At 44.7% G+C, this 16,125-nt stretch overlaps 1 protein-coding gene across 1 annotated transcript in view; it reads left to right on the top strand.

Moving 5' to 3' along the window:
• Positions 1 to 6,984, top strand: part of NR6A1 (nuclear receptor subfamily 6 group A member 1) — a 197,588-nt gene extending 190,604 nt beyond the window's left edge. The window contains exons 7-9 of the mRNA XM_075015862.1: positions 997 to 1,118; positions 5,110 to 5,262; positions 6,336 to 6,984. Of these exons, the coding sequence (XP_074871963.1) occupies positions 997 to 1,118; positions 5,110 to 5,262; positions 6,336 to 6,424 (364 nt within the window). The 3' untranslated portion in view covers positions 6,425 to 6,984. The remainder of the gene's footprint in view (positions 1 to 996; positions 1,119 to 5,109; positions 5,263 to 6,335) is intronic.
• The last annotated feature ends 9,141 nt before the right edge of the window (positions 6,985 to 16,125 follow it).

Raw genomic sequence — 16,125 nt, 5'->3', positions numbered from 1 at the left:
TGAAGCAACAGTGCTGTGTAATGTTACAAGTGGGTGCCCTGAATCCAGAGTGAAGGCCTAGGGCCAATCATCAGATACTTGGCGTATACTAAACCTGGCAGGGCCAGCTTGAGTCTGGACAGCAGGGGCTGTATTCATGTCAGAGTGTGAGGCTGATTTCTAAAGAGACGCGTCTGAGAAAGCTGAACTGAAGGGAATCACTCAAACTTTTTAAGATTTTTCTGTCCCTGCTGTAAACCCTTCCTTTGCCCTACGTGCGCATTTAATGGCGAACACCCTGTAACAGTGAATAGCTTTTGATATGGCTGGAATTCAGACAGGTTTCACCAAATTTCCTAGATGGACTTGCACAGTTAGTGGGTCATAAAATACAGTGTAACTATTACTCAGTAGATAATATTAACTCTTCGCACAGCTCTAGAGCTTTCTGTCTAAGGATCATCCCATTTCACAAACTAGTGAATTAAGCTTCATAACAACATGGGAGTGCGGGGGTGGGAGCATTATCTTCATTTTCATGTGGGGAAAATGGAGCATGGAGAGGCTTAGTAGCTTGACCAGGGCCATACATGAAATCATTGGCAGAGCCAGGAATTTAGTGCCTGTTTCTCCCAGCCAGAGCAGCCTTATACCAGGACCATGTGCCACAAGTCCAGAAGCAATATATTGATCGATTGATCTATCTATCTGGATATCAGTCTAGATATATGTATAATATATACATGTACCCTTGTGCATCTGTGAAATCCCCAAGTTTCCTGAAAGGTCTGATGTGACTGGCAAATATGCTATTCTGAATCACCAAGTTACCAGTTTTGCTGCTTATGACTAGTGCCCACAGACCTGAAGCATCCGGGTCTCTGAATTATAATGCAAGTCATTAAGGACTTTTAAACACCACAGAGTTTTAGTAAGTCACTAAGCTCCTTACTGTCAATGGCAAAGGGCCTCTTCTCTGTGTACACTGATGTGTGCGTCTGTCTCCCTTTCTTTCAGATTCAGTGAAGAGGGAATGGAGGTGATGGAACGGCTGATCTACCTCTACCGCAAATTTAACCAGCTGAAGGTCAGCAATGAGGAGTACGCGTGTATGAAAGCCATCAACTTCCTAAATCAAGGTGAGTGGCAGAAGGAGGGGATCAGCCCCACTCGAGAAAATGACTAGTCAATAAGCTAGTCTGTCTTTGCTTCCTTGAGATGATGGGGAGACAGGAAAGGAGCCCTAACCCCAAACTGAAATGGATCCGCCTGAGCATTAAAAGGTTTTGCCTTTGCGCAGTTAGAGCCATATGCAGTATGTTATTCCAGACACCTAAATGAAGCAATTGTAGAGGGAGAAGGCTCACTTACTTAATCAATTTTTAATACCTTTAATCATAGACACCAAGGACAGTATGTGCGTCACTTTAAATACATACCTACTTTACCAGCAGCAGAATGAGAACAGAGCAGAGTGACTGATGAAATCTTCCCAGATAAGGCCTGAATGACTGATTACCTACTGGCTGTTCTGGCAAACTTTTCACCATGCACAACTGTGTGTCATCAGAAAATATTGCTGCTCATGGTGGAAGGGTCTAGGCTAATGACACTCAGATCTCAGAGGTTCAGGACCCAAATGAATGACCAACAGGTCCCAAACAAGCCTCAGTAGTGTGACTTCATTCTCTGTGTGTAGCATTCAATTTTATTCTCCCAGCAAAATGCTGGGCCAGGTAGTTTATCAACTGCAATTGGTTAATAACATAGTAAAAGTAACTTGATTGGTTAATAGCTTAAAGTGGGTTAATAATTAAATCAGTGTTTGCATCTCATGTCCTGCAAAGAGCTGCAGGAGATATATTGAAGAGCTACTTGCATCTCACATGCCTCAGTCTGAGTGTCACTGGTCCAGCCTCTTTAATAGGGGCAGTCAAGACAATCAATCTGCATCAATTTTCCTTGTTTAAGTAGAGCTCTGTAAGCCTTTGTGCTCTAAGTGTTGGCTACTATCATGGGTTCTGTTTTCTGGATTCTTCATCATGCTGATAGGGATTGGAAGGGTCAGTTTCCTCAGTCTGACACCATGGTGTGAGTCCCCTGCCAGTCGTAATGTGTGCGTGCTATTACACAGCCGGTTGTGCCCAGTATTGCTTGTGCATAAATGAAAGACACTATTGATGGCACTAACCAAGTAGGTAAATTTCAAAAGCAGTTCAATGAGTAAATACTGCCAGGAGTCTTCTGTACCACAAGGAAATGTTCTGCTCTCCCTCCTCCCCCAGGTTACACCAAGTGCTTTGTGCTGACACTTCAGTGTGCGCCCTAGGCACAGATTCCGGTTTGCTTCCCTGACCAGTTTCCTGACACTGGATGATGGACTCCTTTAGCTGTCTCCATTGTTTCCCAAAATGTATTTGCATTAACTTCCTGTCTTCCTTTATTTTTAGTTGGAGTTTGCAATTTTTTTATGTGGAATACCTGAAAATTATTTTAAAGGTCAGCTTTTGGACAGCAAATACATTCTCCTTCCCTTGTACAGTATTTCTGAAGAACTATATTGAGCCTCAGAAGAATTGCACATTTTGCCTATTCTTAATTTTTTGGATCCCTTCCCATAACATCAAGTAGTATATAAATGTCATTGATCATGCTGAAATACGGGGAAAGTCCCTTTCCATGTTCTTTTGTTAGTATTGAAATCTCTGTTTTTTTCTTTTGGGTATGTTGCTTGAGATATGAGTAAGAGCTTGGAAACTGTATAAAGCTCATAAGGCATAGTTTCTAAACAGAGAACACCCTGAATTACTGCCTTGAACATTTCCCAGAGAGCTGAGATGATGTAAATGGAATCAATATTCTTCTCTCTCTGGAAAATCTTATGTTGCACCCTGTATCAAGACTAACAGCCTTGACATATCACTGCTTTATAAAAAAGAGAGTAGAGATGTAGGGTTCATAGAACTGAGAGGGACCTCAAGAGTTCATTGAGTCCAGTTCCCTGCCCTCTTGGCAGGACCAAACACCATCTAGGCCCTCCCTGACTGTTAGCTATCTAACCAGCTCTTAAATATCTCCCAGCGATGGAGATTCCACAACCTCCCTAGGTAACTTATTCCAGTGTTTAACAACCCTGACAGTTAGTTAGAAGGTTTTTCCTAATGTCTAGTCTAAACCTCCCTTTCTGCAGTTTAAGCCCATTTCTTCTTGTCCTGTTCTCAGATGCCAAGGAGGAGCACAGTTTTTTTCCCTCTTCTTCGTAACCCTCTTTAAGGTACTTGGAAACCACTATCATGTACCCTCTGTCTTCTCTTTTCTGAACTAAACAAGTCCAGTTCATTCAGTCTTTCCTCATAGCTCATGTTCTCTAGACCTTTAATCATTCTTGTTGCTTTTCTCTGGACCTTCTCCAGTTTCTCCACATCTTGCTTGAAATGTGGTGCCCGGAACTGAACACAATACTCCAATTGGGACCTAAGGAGCACTAAATAGAGCGGAAGAATGACTTTGCATGTCTTGTTCACCACACTCCTGTTAATACATCCCAGAATCATGTTTGCTTTTTTGGCAACAGCATCACACTGTTGACTTGTATTTAGCTTGTTGTCCACTATGACCCCTAAGTCCCTTTCCACAGTACTCCTTCCTAGACAGTCACTTCCCATTCTATATGTATGAAGCTGATTGTTCCTTCCTAAGTGAAGTACTTTGCATTTGTCCGTATTAAACTTCATCCTGTTTACCTCTGACCGTTCTTCCAGTTTGTCCAGATCATTCTGAATTATGAGCCTATCCTTCAAAACAGTTGCAACCCCTCCCAGCTTGGTGGTATCTGCAGACTTAATAAGCGTACTCTCTATGCCAATATCTAAATTGTTGATGAAGATATTGAATAGAACTGGTCCCAAAACAGATCCCCATGGAACCCCACTTGTTAAGCCCTTTCAGCTAGACTGCAAACCATTAATAACTACTCTCTGACAATGTTCATCTAGCCAGTTATGTACCCACCTTATAGTGGCCCCATCTAAGTTGTATTTGCTTAATTTATTGATAAGAAGGTCATGCGAGACCATGTCAATCGCCTTACTGAAGTCTTGGTATACCGCATCCACCACTTCTCCCTTATTCACAAGGCTTGTTCTCCTGTCAAAAGAAGTTATCAGATTGGTCTGGCATGATTTGTTCTTTTCAAATCCATGCTGGCTGTTACTTATCACCTTATTTTCTTCCAGATGTTTGCAGATGAATTCCTTAATTGTTTACTCCATTATCTTTCCCCGCACAGAAGTTAAACTGACTAGTCTGTAGTTTCCTGGGTTGTTTTTTTGCCTTTTTTATAGATGGGCACTATGTTTTCCCTTTTCCAGTCTTCTGTAATATCTCCCAACTTCCAGGACTTTTCAAAGATGATAGCTAAAGGCTCAGAAACCTCCTCTCTCAGCTCCTTCAGTATTCTAGGATGCATTTCATCCAGCCCTGGTGACTTAAAGACATCTAATTTTTCTAAGTAATTTTTAACTTGTTCTATATGTATTTTATCCTGTAAACATACCCTCTTACCACTAGCATGCATTGTTAGGCATTTCTGCATTAGTCTGCTCGGTGAAGACCGAAACAAAGAAGTCATTTAAGCATCTCTGCCACTTCCAAGTTTCCTAATTATTGTTTCTACCTCCTCACTGAGTGGTGGACCTACCCTGTCCTTGGTGTTCCTCTTGCTTCTAATATATTTATAGAATGAGTTCTTGTTGCTTGAGCTATTATTCTCTGAAAGCTTCATGATCTCTGAGCAGGATCAGCTTAGGATATTACCTGTTCTCATCCATGTCTCTTAGGAAAGGAAGATCTTGTACCCACACATCTAATCTGACATGTCTCTGTAGGTGATATGCATTCAGTATGTCCTGGAGAAAGAAGAGGAGGAGGGTGTTAATGCTGCGGTGACTATACACCTGAAGCCTCTAGCAGTGTAGTAAAATTTAGATAGATGATGTTGGACTGAGTTTTATAAACACTTGCCCTCCCATTTTACAGTTGCTGACTTGAATAGTGATGAACATAAATGTGAGTCTGGTTTTGTGCTAGTGTTACAGCTGCTCCCAGTCACTTAATTGTGTTTTCACTCAGACATTAGGGGCCTGACCAATACATCCCAATTGGAGCAGTTGAATAAACGGTATTGGTATGTGTGCCAGGATTTTACGGAATACAAGTACCCACATCAGCCAAACCGTTTTCCAGATCTAATGATGTGTTTGCCGGAGATACGATACATTGCAGGTAACTTTTTGATCTTGTCTTCCAGCTGGACCCTGTGTTGAATCATTAAATCACCTTTAAAAGAAACGTTTTTCTTTTTCATAATAATTAAACTCCTACCTACTTGGCTGGACAGCAGTGCCAGTGTGGGACCTTCTCTATTTGAGCTTTTCCTCACCAGGATAACAACCCCCACACCTCGCTTCACCCAGTGTAATAAAACTCTCTGCTTGTAAATTGGTCCAGTGACATCTGTGTTTACAAATAGTGCTAAACTCCTGTTGCTAGGTTGGAGTAAGAGGGCATGTTCTTGTTTCCCCAGTTAAGGGTTCTCCTCAATATCTTGATCAAAACCTCTTGAGGGTCCTGATTTCAGACACAACTTTGAAGTGTTGTCTCTGCTGGAGAGAGATCTGTAGGCAGTATAGGCCTCCCAGGGAGGAGCTCTGCACTACAGATGACATATGTATGATGTTGAAGGCCACAACATAAAAGCCTAGACAAATTGAATGAGGTCCCCAGATCTGAACTTCCCCAGAATTTGGGTTACTGAAATCTGCATGTGAAATTCCCATCTCAGTGCATCAGAGATGGGCTCTTGAGGAGTTATTCCTGGCTCTTCCTGAGAACATTTGTACCTAAATGGTAAAATAACAGGCACAGAATATTTGGGATTGGAACTAAATGTCCTTCCCTGGGGTGTGCTGTGTTCAAGGTTTGTGTGTCACTTTCCTCTGTCGTACCAAGCAGGATTGTCCAGTGGGAGCAGGTGGACATATCCCACGCAATCGGTTCACTGATTGATGGGGGAAATTTTAGAGGTGGCATGTAGTCTTTCCCATCTTCTATAAATGTCCCCTCATTATGGGGAAATCCTTTTCATCTGTCTGGACCAACTCGCTTAGCTTCTGTTTTGCTATGTAACGCATCCTGTTGTATCCAGAGGAATATCAAATGTCCAATGAGGGAAGTGGGTAATATACTGTTTCTCTAAAGGTTCAAGGTGAAACCATCTCCAGTGTCACCAACTTGGAGATGAGCATTTCTGAAATCTGGCTTAGCAATGGCAGCTAATTCTTATTCTTTCTCGACAGGAAAAATGGTGAATGTTCCTCTGGAGCAGCTGCCCCTCCTTTTTAAAGCTGTTCTGCATTCCTGCAAGACAAGTGTGAGCAAAGAGTGAGCCTTCATTGCCCCGAACCCATGCCTTACTCTGGTGCTTCAGGTGGGGAGCTGGCTCACATGAAGAAAGTGGGAGAAAAAAAACATGATCAAGGCAGTAGGGTGCTGCTGAGACAGGGTGGTGGGTGGCCCTGCCGTTGTAGCAAGAATCTTTTGTTTGTTGTTTTTAAAACTCTTTTCCTATATATTTATTTCACGACAGAGTTGAATGTATGATCTTCAACACAGTGCACATGGTTCTGTATGAATGCAGCAGATGCATTCTCTTGCAGTTTACAGAATGTGAAGATGTTTAATGTTACAGTGTTTGTTAGGATTAGTTCTTTTGTATTTTGGGAGCTTGGGGCTGATATGACTGACTACCTCAAGGAGAAGATACTGTTCACATACTGATCTTTCCATGATTTATATCCACAGTGTTTGCCTAGAGAGCAAACTGCCTCACTCCACTGGGAGAGCGAGTAGCATCCCAAGTTCTGGACCGTTAAAGGAGTGGGCATTAGGGAAGTGCCAAGCTTCAAAAAAGATAAGAGTGGAAGAAGGTGTTACCCCACATATGGAGCGTGGGTCCCCCGGAATAGCGATCCTGACTTACTTGTTATAATCAATCTATTCTCATTAGGGTCTAGGTCTGCAGGGTGGCTAGGGGAATATGTGGACAACACAGAGACATCCTTCTGATATCGACACAAGCAGCATTCCAAACAAGGCAGCGTTTATTGAACTATTTCTTAACGTGGTAAAATCTAAACACAAATCCATTATAACAAGTTTAAGAGCACCTCAATCCACATTATAGCTTGAACTGATCAAGTGGGTGCTCCCATTTCAGATGGTCTGTCTGTCATAGGCAGCTGATGGCCATTTTCCAATGTCATTAGGTTTTACACACACAAATCCTTTTTCCAGTTCACACAGGCATACATCTGTATTACTACCCCCTCACATACAAGCATTGTACTATGCTACTCTGACAAACTGACTCAGCTGACTTCAGTGTCTCTTCCTGTTTCCTCTCTCTCCCACTCCTCTGCTGCATCCTTCTCCTCTTCTCCCATTGCTTGATGCTTCTGCGGCTGCCTCCTCAGCTCACTGCTCAGCTGCTGCTGACTTTTATAGCCGACTTGGCTAACAGACGCATCTGTCATTCCATTTAACCATTATTTACCTCCATTTTATGATCTGTCAATCATTGTTTACCACCTTTTTCCTGCCAATAGCTAGTGCTTACATGACCAGCTACCAATCAGTGGTGGAGTGTTCCTTGTTTATTCAAAATGGAAGCCAGTAATCTAGGGACTTTAAAATGGAGCATCTCTGGTACCAAAGGAAGAAACACCTTTTAGCTAGTTGACCAAAAAAAAGCTTCTTAAGTTTTCAGATGCAGCTCTTTATGAAGTAAATTGGGTTCCTCTGAAATCATCAAAAGAGAATTGCAGAATTCCAAGGCTGAGAGAGACCCTCAGCCCATATTCCTATTCCCTTGGCAATGCAGAATTGTTCTCTGTCTCCAACTGACATTCTTATTCCCTTGGGACTCTCCTACCAAACTGGAATTGCTCTTACGTATTTCATAACAGACTTCGAACAGGGAGGCAGAAATAAACTAGGCAGACTGCAAATAATTTACCAAATAGTTATTCACCAAATCCCAGCTCTTTGAATCACAAACTGGAAAGGCCTTTGAGGAAGTCAGGGCACTGAATTTATGTTCTCCCTGGCTAGATCTGGCCTAGTTTTTTACATTATCACAGTGAAGAGGATTTCCTGTTACAGTAGTTACAAGCAGTTCACACCAGTGAAAACTTCAAATGAAGCAGCTTCTATCCCACCTATGGAGAAAATAAGGATGACTTCTGGTAAGTGATTTCCATATCCTCTGCTATTTGGTGCCCGTTGGGCCTTGGAGAACATGTTGGTATTAACCAGGTCCTGGGTGTATCCTTTACTGCTTGGAGGAGAGTGCAGTAGGAAAATCTGACTTTTAGTACAATTCTTGTACATTGCCTTGTTCTGAATCTCCCAGAATGTAGCTGTTCCACCCAATAATGCCAGTACTTGCATTGCATCTGAAATACTCTAATTGCTGCTGTGCAGCTGTTTGAGTAATACATTTACTGTTCATTAACGCTCAGTGTTCTCCATGGCTTCCTGCAGTGACTGCTAGCTGGGAAAGTGTTTCTTTCCCTCTTTCCATTGTGAATGCCCTTATGAAATCTCACTCATTCTAATAGGCAGCCATGTTGCGTTTGCTGAGTTTGCTCCCAGGATCCTTAGTTGTGAATCTGTTTTGCGTGGTTATATTAGGCTGATTGTGACCCTTTTGACTGTTAAGCACCCTGCTATTTTTGAACTACCTTGAGTTCTTCAGAAAACTTCTGCCCTTCTGAGGGGAGAGGCCATCCTTACATCCTGGCCATTTTCTGTCCAGTGGTAACACATTGCAACATATGGCACAAAGAACATATGTGGTCAGAAGAAGCATCCTTTTCTTGTGATTAAGCACCTGCTCTCCACTGATGTACTGTACCATGTGCTGCTGGGTGGAATGAATTGGGTGACATGCAGAAGTGTGTGTTCAGTTGACACCCAAGCCCTACCTACAGAGTAATGTGATAGCAACCTTAGTCATTGGAACTTGTGAGCTTGGCACATCTCTAGGTTAGTCAACAATTCCCATGTACAGTAAGTGCAGATGGTTCCTGTCTTCTGCAAGAGATGAAGGCCGTTCCATCCAAAAGCATCTCGCCTGAGACAAACTGTTGACTAACCATGTAGGCCAAAGGCGGTTCTGCTCCCTTTAATTTCACTTTGTGAATCTTCCCACTCAATTATTTCCCTTGCTCTAGGTAGTCTACTAGTGACTGATATACACTTTCCTAAAATAAGATGTTACGGGTAACAGCTGCTGGGATCAGCAGAAGTCCAGTTTTATATCACTTTTTGAACCCAAAATTAGTTCCTTGAACGTCACTTGCTTTCTGTTTGTAAAATGAGACAAGCACATATTTCTCAGGAAAGCCTTCTGCATACAGTATATACCTCAAGTGTACATGGGAAAATTTTAATGTATCTTTGTTTCTAAGTTAGGAAGTATTGCCTGCTTTAATTATATTATCAAATAATTCCACATGATACTTTTATTACGGGTTATTTTCTGGCTTGCTTACATATTTCAGGAAGAGTTTAACTTCACAGAAGTAATCTTACTCCACAGTTATTAGACAATAAATTATTGATGAATAGGGGTTGTTTTAATTAGAAGAGCTCTATGCTAAAATTAGGAAGATTGTTTTTGCCAAATACCTGACAAAAACATCTGTTTTGTATTTTGTCCAAAATTAATGGATTCCCTTGGAAAAGGCGGTGCAAGCAAAGGTTTAGTAAGCTTGATGATGGGGGGAAGTGCTATTTGCAACTGTGTAAGCCATTTTTATAAATGTTGATTGGCAGCAGTATCTGTTAACAAACCCCCTTGTATCACACCAGAAATGCTGTGCTAAATTCTTAAGCAAGAACAAGACTAACATACCGAACCAGAGCCAACTCCGCTGGACAGTCCTTAATGTGTTGTGCACCAAGTCCTGCAGTGACTTGTGTTTTTAAACAGGGTAAAGTGAATGTGTTGCTTTGCAAACTCAGGTATTATGATGAAAAGATAGGAATGTAGCTAGAAACGTAGAGACATTAGGTCAGTCACTAGATGTATTTGTAAATTTGGTTTGAAGGACATCCTGCAAAAGTTGGAAATGTGTCTCAGTCTTCACAAAGCATTCTGTTTACAGGGAACCATATTTTATTTCTGCCTGAAGCTACTGGGGGTGGGGATGTTCATGATCTTTAGTATCTGCTGTTGCTTATCTGCCCTCTGTTCACAAAAGACTCAATCAACAATAATTATTTTTGGTGTAAATTTCTGCCAAGACAAGTCAATTTTTATTTCTGGTTTGAAAAATAACTCCATTGTCCCCATCCTTTCCTTTGTAGTGTTTGTGCAAATGTAAATCTGAAGAGTTCATTCCAATCCACACAGAGATTTGAGGTATAAATTGGAAGTGTGTTGGCTCACCTATTCAGAGCAGGACTCTGTCTGGGTGTGACGAGTGGCTAATTGAAAGCTGTAATCTGCTCTAGGTTTTAAGTATCTTCTTGCACTATGGCATTGCCAAGAAAGAACTGCAACCAGTGAGTGGTGTTAGCAAAAGTGGTAAGGCCACTGCTTTCTATGCTGAAGGTCTTGGGCTCAAAAAACAATGGCCTGGCACCAAAGGCCTGATTAAACGCTGGCTGTAATCCATTGGAATCTTTCCTGTGACCCTCAGGACTGTGAATAAAGCCATATACCAGAGGGGCAAACTATAGCCCATGGGCCACATCTGGCATGTTAGGCACGCTAATTCAGCCTGCCAGCTCTGGCTGGGGAGTGGTGTCTGGGCTTCCCTGCTCCATGTGTGGAGCGGCTCCATGTGGCAGTGGCATGTGCCTCTTCTGGCCAGCAGCAGTGTGTAGGGGCAGCCAGAGGCTCTGTAGACTGCCTCCACCCCGAGCACTGCCTCCATAGTTCCCCATTGGCTGGCAGCTGCAGCCAATGGGAGCTGCAGGGGTGGCTCCTCCAAATGTGGGAGGGTAGTGTGCAGAGCAGCCTGGCTGTACCTCCATGTAGGAGTTGGATGGAAGGGGGCAAGCCTGAGTCCCCTGCCCCTGTTCCCCAATTCCCTTCCTCAGCCCTGATCCCTCTGCTCCTGTGGTCCCAGCCCAGAGCCCTCTCCTCCACTTCCAGAGCCCTCCTCCACATGCCAGAGTCTGCACTCCCAGAGTCCTCAAAGTATCTGGCCCAGCCCTGATCCCCCTTCATCCTCTGAGATCCTCATCCCAGCCCCACCCCAGAGCCTATACTTCCCCAGACATGCTCCAGCCCCCAGCCCGGAGCTCCCTCTCATACCCTGAACTCATCTCAGGCCCCCACCCCAGACCCTGTACCCCCTGCTGGACCTTGCACCCTTTCCACAACCCCATTTTTGTTGATATTTGTGTCCCTCTATAAAGTTTCCATACCCTGATATGGCCCTCAGGCCAAAACGTTTGCCCATCCCTCCACAGAAGCACAGCTGTCTACCACTTGAGCTGAAAGAGTAAACTCCATTAGCATTAGCAGCAGTAGTAGGCTCTTATCCTCTGTGGGAACCAGAAACTAGAAGGGAATATAACTTGCCAAGGCCAAGTGTGTCATGTCAACAAGAACCTTTACCCAGTTATATCTATAAATTGTTTTCTTCACAAACAGTCGTGAACTCTGGGCTCTCACCGAGAGAGGGACCTGTCAGGTTCATGCTCGGCAGCACTAATACAAGGACACAAGCTTACAACCAGAGACAAGCTATGCCTATCAATAGTGAGGGGCAAGTGAAGGCAGCAGCTTCCGCCATGTTTATTGAGCATGCTCAGTCCTTGTGAGTTCAGTGCAAGCCGAGATGTAACTCAGGGTCATGGGAGAGGGGATATGTGACACCCCCACCTCCAATGTGTTGTCTGTGCTGACAACCATGTGTGATACCTGCAATTCTTTGTCTGTCCATGTGACACTAAACATTCCTTTAGCATCACTGATAATCAGGAGTATCTATGCATCAGAAAGTCTAATTTCTCAGGCTGTGGTGCAGATGACAAAGCGCAGGATTCAGTTGCCTGTGGAGGAGGGACAAGAGCCTTCCCTGGGCCATTACAAAGCGTTGTATGTGAGGGCAAGTTGTCAGTGCAGCCCCGACAGTGCACATCGTGTGAAGGGGGTAATGGCACTTCCTGAGCTCTGCCCAGCCACCTGAATGTACGAGCTATGTGTTAACACCCAGTAGACACCAAGTGTTGGGAAGAAGCCAAAGTCTTTATTATGTATGTACCTGAATTCTGCATGCACACTTACCGCTCGTTGGCGATTAGTATCTTGGCTGCTTTAGTCCTTTTCCTCTCGCTCTCAAAGCCTTTAGACAGTCCTGTAAACGGATGCTTGTAGCTGTCCCATCTCCCTGGGCTCAGGTACTGAGCTCTTACCCACAGCTAGATAGGGCTAAAGACCAAAGAGCAGACCACACATTTTGAAAAGTTACTGATCAAATTGTCTTTACCAGATGCAGCTCCTGGAGCTCAGTGTTCAGGGTGTTGCTGTGTGTATACACCAGTTAACATACTGAGGGCTGGATTCCCTCATCCCAGAAATGAAAGTGGCCCAAGTGTGTCAGGTTTGTCTGTTTGCATTTTTATTGGCTCTTCCTTAACGTACAAAATTGCTCTTGACCCCTGACATGAGCAGCTGTTCAACAATTCAGTTCCACTTCCAAGCCAGCCAGAGGAGAGCCTCTTCTAATGCTTTTGCTTCTAGTTGGAACCCAATGGTGAGAACACCATCAGAGAGGTGCCAAGTTTCTGTTCTAACCTCTGGCTCCACCCTTTCTCCCATTGCCCCTCTGCATCCTCATTCCTCCCCTCTTCTCCCCAGCACCTCCTGCGACTGCAGCACAGCTGATCCATAGCAGGCAGTGGGTGCTGGGAGGGAGGGGCAGTTGCTGATCGGAGGGCCGGCCAGTGAGCAGGAGGCACTGGCAGAGGTGCAGCCCAGTGGATGCTCAGCACTCACCCTGGTTTGGGAGCTCCAGCGTTGGAGCCTGTGGCTCCAGAATTGAGTACAGGAGGTTGGAGGAGCTGTAACACTTCAGGGAGGTTCAACTCTAGAAGCAGCCAAAGGCTGGGGTGGGCTAACTGCCTGCTCTGTTCCTACGTCCTGGCGAATGAGTGTTCCTGCACACTGGGGGGACTCCGGCGACATACAGGGCTGAGCCTGAGAACTGGCATGTTCACAGCCAAGGTGCTTTCTCCATCTCCCAAGCAGGACCACTTTGAGTCTTACCGGTTGTCCTTCCTGTATGGCCCTTGCTCCCTATTCTGGTGCTGCAGTACAGGATCTCTGTGCTGGTGTGAATGAACTCTTCAGACTTCAGCCCAAACAAGTGAAGAATTCCTTTCTGCCCATTGGGTTCAAAAGTCCAGTCCTTCAAACCAAGCTTTTCTTAAAAACTTGAATTTCTTTTTATCTTTAACACTTTTAAAAGGAAAACGGCAGAAATCCCTCCTGGGAGTGTGCTCTCACCATTGGCTCATTTCTTCTTCTTCCTTGGCTTTGGTTTGAAGCTAAGACGCGCGGTGTGTGATGATGTTATTTCTGTGTTTCTCAGGATAAGAAGCGGCAATCATCTCTGCCACATCCAAGGCAGGAGAAGGGGGGAAACGTGGGGAAGTAGTTTAAGTATGAAGCTAATATGTAAGTTTTAGATGCTGTGTAAATCAAAGGCGACAACACAAAATATGTCGGTGTCAAGTTCTGGCGTTTCTTTGGGGTTTCAGTGCGTTGCTTGCGACGTGCACAGAAGCTCAGGGATATGTATTTAAGTGTGACCCAGAGAAACCCTCATCTTGATGTTGCAACAGTAGCTTCTTTCATGGCCTGTTTGGAAGCCCATTGCAATCTGAGAATGCACCTCCATGTCTGGCTTTGGGGAGCAAAATCTGGCTTTATTTGTGGGGAGTGCTTACATCAGTGGCTTGTGTACAGTCAGTGACACCAAAGAACAGTCTTTTGAATCCATATTGCCTGTTCTATGCTATTTCAGATCTCTATGACAACAGCCTGGGGTGCATCAAGTCAGGCACTATGACTGCCTGGGTTGTAATCCTTCGTGTTGTCAGTCTGGCCGGGCAAACTGGGGTGAGAACACCCATGTGTTCACAGGAGAAAATCTCCAGCAGAGTTGCAATCTGCAGGGCAAATCCTGGAGTGGCCTGGTGGGATCCTGGAATAATCCCCTGCCTCCATTAGAGCTTCAGTAAACTTAACAAAAGGAGGAAATGCCCTGCCCTCCCCAAGCCATCCCGCAGCACACTCTGCCGTGACAGGTGGGCATCCCTTTTGTGACCACCTACTCCCATTCTTAGAAAAGCCCCCTGGTGCTCAGAGAGCTCCTGCAGGCCTATGCTGGATGAACGCAGAGGTCCCAAAGCTGCAAGTTACAATGGGCACTTCTGTAACATTTCCCTCTTCCAAGCACTTGGCAGACAGCTTGTGCTTTCCCCATTCACCACCACCATTTAATAAATGTAAGCAATACGGAAGAGTACAAACGCTGACTCCATGGTGGCTGCAAAGTGCTCTTCGTAAACAAACAGCATGAAAGCTGTGCAGAATACGGCCTGCGCATTGCAGCCTGGCTGGAGCTCCGGTGCATTCAGTGGTTGAGAAGTGCACGGAGCGAAACCAGCTTTAGCCGTGTTATCACCACAGGTTATCTCGGGGCTTGCCAATGTGGATGCTTTGTGCGCTACCAGCTGGGATTTATGTCTACAGCATAGCAGCCTGCTGGGCATTGAAAAGCCCCTAGTGCCCGTTGACCTACTCATGGTTGAAACATCAATAGATTAAAGTACACAAGGCTACTTTTAGAGCACGGCAGCTGGGTCTATACGCAAACTGTGCAACGCGTGTGTGCCCCATAGATTGCACACTGTGCTCTAAGGGTCCATATAGATAGGCCACGGGACAGTGGAGGAATTACAGAATCAGCAGCAGCTGTCCCCAGGGCTAGTGGGCTGGTGTCACAGCAGCCTGGTTTGCCAGAATCTCAAGCCTGAGCTTGACCTGGCCATGCTCAGAGAAGTTAGTCTCCTCTAGGTGTTTTTGCCCCCTTCAGAGGAGAAAGCCTGACTGTGCACTGACCTCTGACAAGGGCATGAAAGAAGCAACGTGGTTGGGTGGAAGAAATGCCATCAAACCACATGATGCTCGGCCTCAGCAAAGCCTTTTGTGATTCATTGTTTTCTTTCATTTTATAAAATGTCTTGTAATCGTTGATAACATTATTGATTCAATTTCCATAACAAAACTACCTCTTTTGTTGTGACATCCTGTTTATCATCTCAAAGGGATTGTGTGAAAAACAAAACATGCTCCTCTAGCTGTTCACCTGTTTCTGATGAAAAATGTGGAGTGTAAATGTCTTGGGATTTATTGCTGTTTTGATGTAAACTGCATTGGACTATTGCTCCTTCAACAGCAGCATTGGAATGTTTGGGTGACATTTTGTGATTCTGTTGATCAGAACTGCAACTCCAAGCATCACCATGGTGCAGACACCTTCCCAGCTGCTCAAGTTCTCCTGGAACTAGAGTGGGTTTCACTTACGTCATGACCACCTTCAGGATGTCTCCAGGTGTCAGTCAGCCATGCCGCACATTGCACCAGGGCAAGCCCATAGGACACTAGCACAGTCACTCTAAGAGCCCATTTGTACCCATGGAGCTTTCCCCCGTCTTCACACAGCAGCTGGCTGCACAGGTGCAAATCACACAGCCCCGGAAAGCCAGAGACCAAGAAAACCAAAGCTCTGCACTTTCCTCCAGGAAGTTCCCAGGCCTCTCCAAGTTTGCAGTTGTGCAGAGCACCTCCCTCTGGTTTGGTTTGGTGAATGCACCAAGCAGGAGCATTAAGGATGCCAAATGCAGATTTCACTGACCAATTTGAATTTGGCTGTCTGAGGAGTCCCTTGGCACCTTACAGACTAACCAATGTATTTGGGCTGGAATGCAGTTGCATCTGACAAAGTGAGTTTTGCCCATGAAACCTCTTGCCCAAATAAATCTGTGCACCAGGGCTCCTGG

This window comes from Carettochelys insculpta, chromosome 21 (genome assembly GCF_033958435.1).
Source record: "Carettochelys insculpta isolate YL-2023 chromosome 21, ASM3395843v1, whole genome shotgun sequence".
Taxonomy (NCBI): Eukaryota; Metazoa; Chordata; order Testudines; family Carettochelyidae; genus Carettochelys; species Carettochelys insculpta.
Note: the sequence above shows the minus strand (reverse complement) of the source record. Positions and strands in the feature narration are given on the sequence as shown.